General features: G+C 39.8%; 1 protein-coding gene across 1 annotated transcript in view; it reads left to right on the forward strand.

Annotated features, from left to right (window-relative positions):
• LOC311126276 (adhesion G protein-coupled receptor B3-like) overlaps positions 1–10,000 on the forward strand; it is a gene marked incomplete at both ends in the record, with an annotated part of 130,830 nt that overhangs the window by 111,205 nt on the left and 9,625 nt on the right. The window contains 3 exons of the mRNA XM_084200287.1: positions 1,861–1,971; positions 5,007–5,168; positions 8,649–8,813. Coding sequence (XP_084056413.1) covers positions 1,861–1,971; positions 5,007–5,168; positions 8,649–8,813 — 438 coding nt within the window. The remainder of the gene's footprint in view (positions 1–1,860; positions 1,972–5,006; positions 5,169–8,648; positions 8,814–10,000) is intronic.

Here is a 10,000-nt window from a genome sequence, read left to right on the forward strand (position 1 = left end):
CACTACTCCAGACAATATGACCCCAAACATCCTCACTACTCCAGAAAATATGACTCCAAACATCCTCACCACTCCAGACAATATGACCCCAAACATCCTCACTACTCCAGACAATATGACCCCAAACATCCTCACTACTCCAGACAATATGACCCCAAACATCCACTACACCGGACAATATGACCCCAAACATCCTCACTACTCCAGACAATATGACCCCAAACATCCTCACTACTCCAGACAATATGACCCCAAACATCCTCACTACTCCAGACAATATGACCCCAAACATCCTCACTACTCCAGAAAATATGACTCCAAACATCCTCACCACTCCAGACAATATGACCCCAAACATCCTCACTACTCCAGACAATATGACCCCAAACATCCTCACTACTCCAGACAATATGACCCCAAACATCCTCACTACTCCAGACAATATGACCCCAAACATCCTCACTACTCCAGACAATATGACCCCAAACATCCTCACTACTCCAGAAAATATGACTCCAAACATCCTCACCACTCCAGACAATATGACCCCAAACATCCTCACTACTCCAGACAATATGACCCCAAACATCCTCACTACTCAAGACAATATGACCCCAAACATCCTCACTACTCCAACAATATGACCCCAAACATCCTCACTACTCCAGACAATATGACCCCAAACATCCTCACTACTCCAGACAATATGACCCCAAACATCCTCACTACTCCAGACAATATGACCCCAAACATCCACTACACCGGACAACATGACCCCAAACATCCTCTACACCTACCATGTTGTATGTATGGGTTCCACTACAGTACTAACACACACCTGCCATGTGAGTTATCTGTTGTATAACATATTACGCCTGTATTGCATACCACTCCAAACTGATTGAAGAAAACAGTCTATCTTAGCGTCGGCATGCTAGTCAAGTTTTTGAATGAAAAATGACATTTGTTTTGCTAAATTTGTTACACCCCTTCACTGGGACTAAAAATCTCTGCGGCCAAACATATCCCATCACCCATGTATTAATGAACAACAACAGAAGGGGTAACAATTGTAATCAGACAGCTCAGAATACATTTGTCAGTTAATAGAACTTATGATCTTATGTTAAATTATTATAAAGTGGTTTCCCAGACTCATAGGTTGGGGTCCCAAATGGCACCCAATCACCTGCATAGTGAACTACTTTTGACCAGGGCCTATAGGGAACTATGAAGGGAGAAGGGTGACATTTGGGACGTACAAATATTCTACTGAGCTCAACTAATTACAAACCAAAATGGCTGGAATCTGTTAAAGAAACTGTGGATCAATAGTATCATGTTATGTTCATGACCCCGCCCCCCTTCCTCTGTGGCTTCCAGATAGCTTTCACATTTTTTACTTTCATTTTGTTTCGTTTTTTTCTCGGGGGTGGGGGGGTGGGGGGGGGGGTGGGTTGAGGGTGGTAGGGATTGGGAGGGAGGGATCGGGGGCCTGGGGGACTATGGGAAGTATTAGTGTCTTATTAAAACCAATGTGGGTTTATTATGTTTGCATGAATGCTATGTGTCTTAAGCTGTGCTTTTAAACTCAATTAATACTACTCCCAACTCACCCACGTTCGTTATAAATATGATGCATTGTTCCTTCTTATGTCTTTAAAGTAAAAATGACAAGTTAAATATATATCTACGTATTTATCCTTGTGTGATCTTTGTTTCTAGCCATGTACAGTACTGTAGTTTTCTATTACGCATTTATCTTTGAAAAACAGTTTGTAATATACATTTTTTTTTTTGTCTCTAGAAGATTCCTACTGTTAAAGTCTAGCTTTCATTGAACCTCTATTCTGTCCCTAGAATATGGAATGATCGGTGAGCATACTGTAAAAAGTCAGCGGCCAAGATCAGTCTTTGACACAAAGGCCCTGCAGGAGCAAGCTGAATCTGCTAAATTTATGGCACAAACTGGTAATACAATAGTTTCTTTCACCTTTGATTTTGTTACATAAAATCGTAATTTCATCTAAGCCACTTGCATGCTCTCTCTTGTGCTGCACCTTTTAGGTGACAATGTTTTTGTATTTTTTAACCTCCTACCACCTCCTTCTTCTTCTGTTGTTATTTACATTAAAACCCACTAGATGAATTTTCCATTTCCCTTTGAGTATTTACTTAGAATAACAACTATTATTGACCTCCCTGGGTCTCTGTTCATCTGTTGTTACACAGCAAGTTGGCAAGTGCATTAATCATTTATATATTTCTCAAATATTAAAGGGTAGGTAAAATTGCGCCCTGTCACAGTTAATAATTTCCTTAAAAGTGTGCTTAGTCACATTTGAAAATGTCCTTCATTGACAACTCCTACTGCTTTCAGCAAGAGTGAAACACATAGTGAATAAATAATTGGTTTGATAAATCATGTTTAATGTAAGATAAACAAAAATCTTAAGCTTAAACCAGTCGAAAATTCTAAAATATAGTGATGATTGTATCCATCCTAAAATTGCAGGAGGACAGAAGTAAATTAAAATGCATCTTTATTACTTATCCAGTGCCACATAGAGGGTTCTAGGCTTAATCCAAAGGGACAGTGAGAAAGACAATTATTTTTTTCTATTTTTTTCCCTTTTCTTTCTAATTTCTTTATATAAAATAACGTTTCTGGGTTTCGTTAATTGTTTCTTTGGCATTTATTTATTTTTAACCCAGTTTCACCTCATTTGTTGTTACTTTTAAATCTGTGACATTGATCGACACACCTGCCTCATTATCATTTTAATTTGCAAATCCACTTTGTTGTTTACTAAATCCTAACAGCATGTCTCCATTCTAACACGCTGTGGGAGTGTTTTATTTACCTGTAATGGATCCCATAACTGTGCTTTTCAGTTCTTCCATTCTTAGATTGTCTAATTGACTCTCCCTGTACTGCTTCATCTTACCAATTGATCCACCTTTCAAAGTATATTATTATTCTGTTCAACCCAATTATATATAATGGGGTATATATCCCTATTGGGTTGAATCAATCTATATCAGTCCTATCATAATGCAGCTTAGTAACACAATACAGAGGGAAATCTTCAGAAGATTTCAATGACATATAAATGTATTCAGAGCTGAAATTCCCAAATCTCTTATGCAAATAAATTGAAATTGATCATCACACGTACATCTTAAATTGTAATCCAAATATTTGGTGACTATTTTGGGGTAGAGAAATAAGTTATGCACCAAGTGGTCACCAAATGAGTTCTTCTTACTCTCTCACACACAACTAAGCTATCTTGGATTGTTTTATTCACCCTACCTGCTTAGCTCAATGCCAAGGGTGTTAGCGTTACCAATGTTAGCATTTATTCCTTTATTCAGCATTTCATGGCTTTTGGATTCGTGACATGATCATATTTTTTGCATTGAAAGGCCTCACCCAGGACACACTGATGTATTGTTAACACTTGCTGTCAATATGGCAATGCTTTTGTTATTGGGAATTACCACCTACGGGCACACACATATGCACATTTACTCCACATGTGTTTATATACAATCAGTGTATGAAGTTATACCTCTGAGAATTAAACTGATATACTTTGCATACACTCTTAGAACGAAGGGTTCCAAAAGGGTTATTTGGCTGTCCCCATAGGATAACCCTTTTTGATTCCAGGTAGAACCCTACATGGAACCCAAAAGGGTTCTACCTGGAACCAAAAAGGGTTCTTCAAAGGGTTCTCATATGGGGACAGCTGAAGAATCCTTTTAGGTTCTAGATATAACCTTTTTATCAAAGTGTATGGTTATAGAGACAGTTGACTAGTGTACTGTTAAATATTCAGTATCAACAATTAAAACATGTCATATTAGGAGTGCAACACACCAGCAGACCTTTTTGTCCCAATTCTGCTGTTTGGACAAATATTATTTTATGAATCCAATGCAAACTGGCACTGTGAATGGTACTTCCATGCAACAAGCTCCATGCAACAAGCTGTGATCTTCTGAATAAAATCTACTCCCCCCCAAAAAACGGGCAAAAAAGAACTGCTTTCACAAATTGTGATCAAACACTAATTAATATGCATTAGAGTTAGATCCTCTCCGGTTGTCTAGGAAACTGCACTGCAGACTGTAGTGCAGTAATTCTGCTGTGGGATCCGTACTCTAGACTTCTCGTTAACTAACTCTCCATTCAAGTTTCACTTTTATTTCACTAGTAGATGTCCTTCTTGCATGCAACCATGTCCTTTTACATGTTATACATATTTTTGAAACATTTGATTTGGTTTTATTGATGCATGTGTCAGTATGAAAGATGAAGATGACATTTAGCTGTAAGATGCAACACCTTTTAGTCAGGTAAACGGCCACACCCCTTATTGTGATCAGAAGTAACACTGGGGCAAGTGATTTGGAGCTTTGCTGTGATCTTTGAATAAATGCCCTTCAGACTAATTCTGACAAATGCTTAGTGTCAATTATGATACGTCTGTACAGTTCCTCCAAACCATTTGGGACTTTACTGTGATACAATCTAAAATAGATTTTTTCTACTTGAGACTCCGTTCATGGGAGACCAAACAGCTTTTTGACCAATTACTAGTCAGAAAGGTTCTAGTTCCCTACAATCACAATACAACAACGCTTGCAAAATGATGAATGGGAAATCAAAGGAACTGGATCAAGAGTAATGGGGCCAATGACCTACAGAGTTGTGGCCTTCTCTCTTATTAATCATTTATCAAAGATCACATAAAGGTAAAACATCTCTATTTGGTTAAATATTAAAGTTAACTAAGTTAATATCCCATACAAGATTATAGCCCTCCCCATTCATGTAGCTTCGGGTTTAGCATAACTCCTCCCCCATTGCTCTACCCTGAAAACCCTGCCCCCAGCACAAAGCCCCACCCCCGTATAGCCCCGCCTCCTGTAGCCTGGGCTGATCATGTGACCGTGTTGCTGCGTTTAACTGGTGTCACCCTTCTCCCTCTACACAGGTGAATCTGGTGCAGAGGAGTGGTCCCAGTGGAGCTCATGCTCAGTTTCATGCGGCCAAGGGTCGCAGGTGCGAACAAGAACATGTGGTTCACCGTACGGAACCCACTGCAGCGGCCCTTTAAGAGAGTCAAGGGTTTGCAATAACACTGTCCTCTGTCCAGGTAGTAATAGCTGCAGTATTATTACTTTACTTGTTATAACGTCTTTCTCCTTCAGCTTTCCTATTTGTATGTGTGTATTGTTGTGCTTGCTTTGAGTTGACCATCAAGCCAGTGTGTTTTAGTTACTGTTTAATTTGACTGTTTCACTACTCTATTTGTTTATATTATTATTGATTAATATTATTATTTAATGTATTATTATTATTATTATTATTATTAGTCATCTGTTATCTATTGATGCTTTCTTCTCTTTGTGCATGTGACAATGTTTTTCATAAGTGTTATATTTTGTGTTATCTATGTTATCCATTTCTTCCCATATAATGATAAGTCATTTCACCACAACTCCTGAAATGATTGAGAGTGATGTAGTGCTGTGGTTTTGCATGCTATGAAGCTTAGGGAATTGTAGATTCTGGTTTGTGTCTCCAGGGTTCAGTGTGTTTGCTTGAAGGTCAAGGTTAGTGGTATATTTTCATCAATATTGCAGTTATCTGTACAATTATACTGCAAGACATATTTAGCTCAATGTAGGCTGTTACAGTAGTTTAGTTGATTACATGTTGCCTAGACTTTTGCATACTTAGTCTGGTACCTAATATTTTTGGGTTGTTGGTCCGACAGATGGATTTTGCTCTTCTGGGGTCTTTAGAACGTTAAGACATCTATCATTGGTGTCAATTGTTTGGTCTTTTTTTTGGCAGAAGTTGACATTCAGTATTTTCTTGTAAACACAACATTCCCCTACACAAGACAGTCATTGGTCATTGTTGGTGATTTGTGATTGAATGTGGCTCTAGCAGATGTATTACCTTGTGGAGAAGAGACCCATCTTATGTTGTGTGTCTACACAGATATCCATGTGTTCAACAACAGCTGTCATACTACTGTTAGGGTTTTTCCATCCGTTGATTTGCAGGGCAAGGAATTTTAGGAGCCATTATTCTATGTGGAGGAAAGTGTCTCTGAAATTACATTTAGGCACAGAGTCATATAGAAGGTTTCACCCCTCATCGGCTAATCAGAAATTCATGCGAGCAGCTCTCGCTGACATTTAGTCAGACGTACTCCCCATTAAGATGTGTCATGACTAAGAGCAGGGTTGGCAGTTTTCTCAAGGGTCAGACAAAAGAGCAAGACATTATTCCAAATCAAAATGTCTCAAAACGTTCTCGTTTTCTTTGACCATTTCTAACCCAACAAGCTCTGGTAGCTAGATGAACTGCATGAAACCCGCTTCCATTCAGAAACAATAACTGAAGCAGTCAGCCTACACAGCCATAGGTGTCCCCCTGGTTTAAAATGAAGAATAAGTGAACCAGAAGTAATAGTGCTTTGCAAATAATCCATTATATCCCCCTTGGTGAGGCTTTGGCAGCAGGCTAATGGGCTAAGCTGTCTTTTTCTCTGGAAGCAATGTGCCGTTGTCTCAGGCCAGTAATGTAGTCAAATCGACAGCAGAAATACTGAAATCTGTGTTTGTCTGAGTCAAATAGTTTTCAAGGGCAGAAATACATGCAGGTGACACTTTACTTGAAGGGCACTACACAAGGACTTTATAACACATTCATAACATTTACATTTTAGTCATTCTTATCCAGAGCGACTTACAGGAGTAATTAGGGTTAAGTGCCTTGCTCAAGGGCACATCGACAGATTTTTCACCTAGTCGGCTCGGGGATTAGAACCAGCAACCTTTCGGTTACTGGCACAACGCTCTCAACCACTAAGCTACCTGCCGCCCCAACCTATACATAGTGGCTGCATTCATAAGTGCTTATGTCAACAACCACAAGACAAGGCAAATATTCAATTTAAATAATTTTGCACAAGAAAATACAAAACAATATGATGAGAGTTTTTTAAGGAAACATGAAAAGAGCATGGAGAGGAAGGAGAGGTGCAGGACAGATAAAAACAACCTCCTCCTTTCAAATGATTCTAGAATAAAATCAAACAAAAAAGTATGATGATTTATAAGACTGTTAAATGTTTAGAATTTGACACAGAGGAAAACCAGATAGATCAGAGGAAGAATAAAGCTTGTGTTTGTTGATGAAAGTTGATATGAGGATTTATAAAAATGAACTGCTCATTAATGCGGTATGTATGGGTTATGAAAATGTTATGAAGTCCTTATGTCGCTCTCTTTCAAGTAAAGCGTTATCGCTACACAACATGGTGTCACAGTAGAGCAGTTCGTCTCATATCGATCCTCACTAGAAGTTCAGTACTGAAACACATTGATGACAGAGTTATTCAAATGCAACGTTACCCAATTTATACCCATTTGTTGCAAATGGACAAAAAAAGTCTTACATAATTCCACCTTTCTTTTCAGTTATAAATAGTTTATTGCACTGCAGAGAAGGCTTGTTCACTGTTCCAACACTGATTTAAATTATACGTCCTTTAATAAGGGAGGAGGCACAGTCTACTTCCCAAATGGCAACCAATTCTGTATATAGTGCATTACTTTGACAAGGCCCCATAGTGCACTACATAGGGAATAGGGTGCAATTTGGTCAAAAGTAGTGCACTATATAGGGAATAGGGTGCCATTTGGACCGCACAGCCAGACTTGTAGCTCAACATGTACTCTGATTATATCTCTAACTGAACTAAGGAACTCCAGCCTTGCCTGATAAAAGCTCTTCATTATAAGACTGACTTTGTGATCCTAGAATATGGTGTTGATCATGCACATAAGAGATACACTCTCCCCATCCATCTCTCTCTCGCTCTCGCTCTCTCTCTATCTTTCTCTCTCCCTCTCTCTTTCTCTCTCTCTCTTTCTCTCAGGTGCGATGGGACTTTGATTTTAATTAACAATGTTTGAGAGGGATTTGCGTTTTCATGAAGCAATCAGAGCCGTTGAAAGAGGGATATGCCACTTGGCAGGATAACTTGGCACTCTTGACACACTGGTGACCAGATTATGTTTTATCCTGGGTGATAGAGAAGAAATTCTAAGACAGTTATAAGCTAGGCCAGACGTAATATACAGCAGCGCCTAACAGTCTAGCCTGACACAGTATTAGATGTCGGCCATTTTGTAAAAGTACTGTGTTGTTCTTTGTGAGCCGGTACTTCTGCTTGGCAGATCAGCAAATAGTATGAGGATATGAATCAGTACACAGGAGTACTATTATGTCAAACTAATTTCACTACCTAAAGATGGAAGCCCCACATGGTCCTACGACCCCATGATTACTACTTTGTGGTAGTTTATGGTTTAAGCTCACTTGCTGGTTGGACTACATATAGTGTACATGTGCTTGTTTTGCTGAACATTATTGATAAAATCGTGTCATGCTGAACAAAATGGCCGACATCTAATACTGTGTCATGTGGCAGAGACAGCAACAGCAATGTCAATGTCTATTTTATGTCTGTTGTGTTCCATGATCTTGCTGCAAAACCACATTTTCCCTGGGACAATAAAGTTGAAACCTCTGACCTCTGCCCTATGTCCTACAGTGCATGGCGTCTGGGAGGAGTGGTCACCATGGAGCCTGTGTTCGTTTACGTGTGGGCGTGGCCACCGCACTAGGAACAGGATGTGTGCCCCACCCCAACATGGAGGGAGAGCCTGTGACGGGCCTGAGACCCAGAGCAAACTCTGCAACATCGCCCTCTGTCCAGGTATGGATTGTTGTCTGTGAGTGTGTGTGTGTGTGTGTGTGTGTGTGTGTGTGTGTTTGTGTGTGTGTGTGTGTGTGTGTGTGTGTGTGTGTGTGTGTGTGCGTATTTTGACATATTCTAATGAGACCATGGGTGTAATTACTAGGAACCAAACAGAAGCAAACAGAACCAAACGGGGAGGGACCTACAGTTGAAGTCGGAAGTTTACATACATCTTAGCCAAATACATTTCAACTCAGTTTTTCACAATTCCTGACATTTAATCCTAGTAAAAATGCCCTGTCTTAGGTCAGTTAGGATCACCACTTTATTTGAAGAATGTGAAATGTCAGAATAATAGTAGAGAGAATGATTTATTTCAGCTTTTATTTCTTTCATCACATTCCCAGTGGGTCAGAAGTTTACATACACTCAATTAGTATTTGGTAGCATTGCCTTTAAATTGTTTAACTTGGGTCAAACGTTTCAGGTAGCCTTACACAAGCTTCCTACAATAAGTTGGGTGAACAGAGAGAGCTGGTGTAACGGAGTCAGGTTTGTAGGCCTCCTTGCTTGCACACGCTTTTTCAGTTCTGCCCACACATTTTCTATAGGATTGAGGTCAGGGCTTTGTGATGGCCACTCCAATACCTTCACTTTGTTGTCCTTAAGCCATTTTGCCACAACTTTGGAAGTTTGCTTGGGGTCATTGTCCATTTGGAAGACCCATTTGCGACCAAGCTTTAACTCCTGACTGATGTCTTGAGATGTTGCTTCAATATATCCACATAATTTTCCTTCCTCATGATGCCATCTATTTTGTGAAGTGCACTAGTCCCTCCTGCAGCAAAGCACCCCCACAGCATGATGCTGCCACCCCCGTGCTTCACGGTTGGGATGGTGTTCTTCGGCTTGCAAACGTTCCCCTTTTTCCTCCAAACATAACGATGGTCATTATGGCCAAACAGTTCTATTTTTGTTTCATCAGACCAGAAGAAATTTCTCCAAAAAGTACGATCTTTGTCCCCATGTGCAGTTGCAAACCGTAGTCTGGCTTTTTTATGGCGGTTTTGGAGCAGTGGCTTCTTCCTTGCTGAGCGGCCTTTCAGGTTATGTCGATATAGGACTTGTTTTACTGTGGATATAGATATTTTTGTACCTGTTTCCTCCAGCATCTTCACAAGGTCCTTTGTTGTTCTGGGATTGAT

The sequence above is a fragment of the Coregonus lavaretus genome (genome assembly GCF_964263955.1).
Source record: "Coregonus lavaretus genome assembly, contig: HAP1_SCAFFOLD_551, whole genome shotgun sequence".
In the NCBI taxonomy this organism is placed as follows: domain Eukaryota; kingdom Metazoa; phylum Chordata; class Actinopteri; order Salmoniformes; family Salmonidae; genus Coregonus; species Coregonus lavaretus.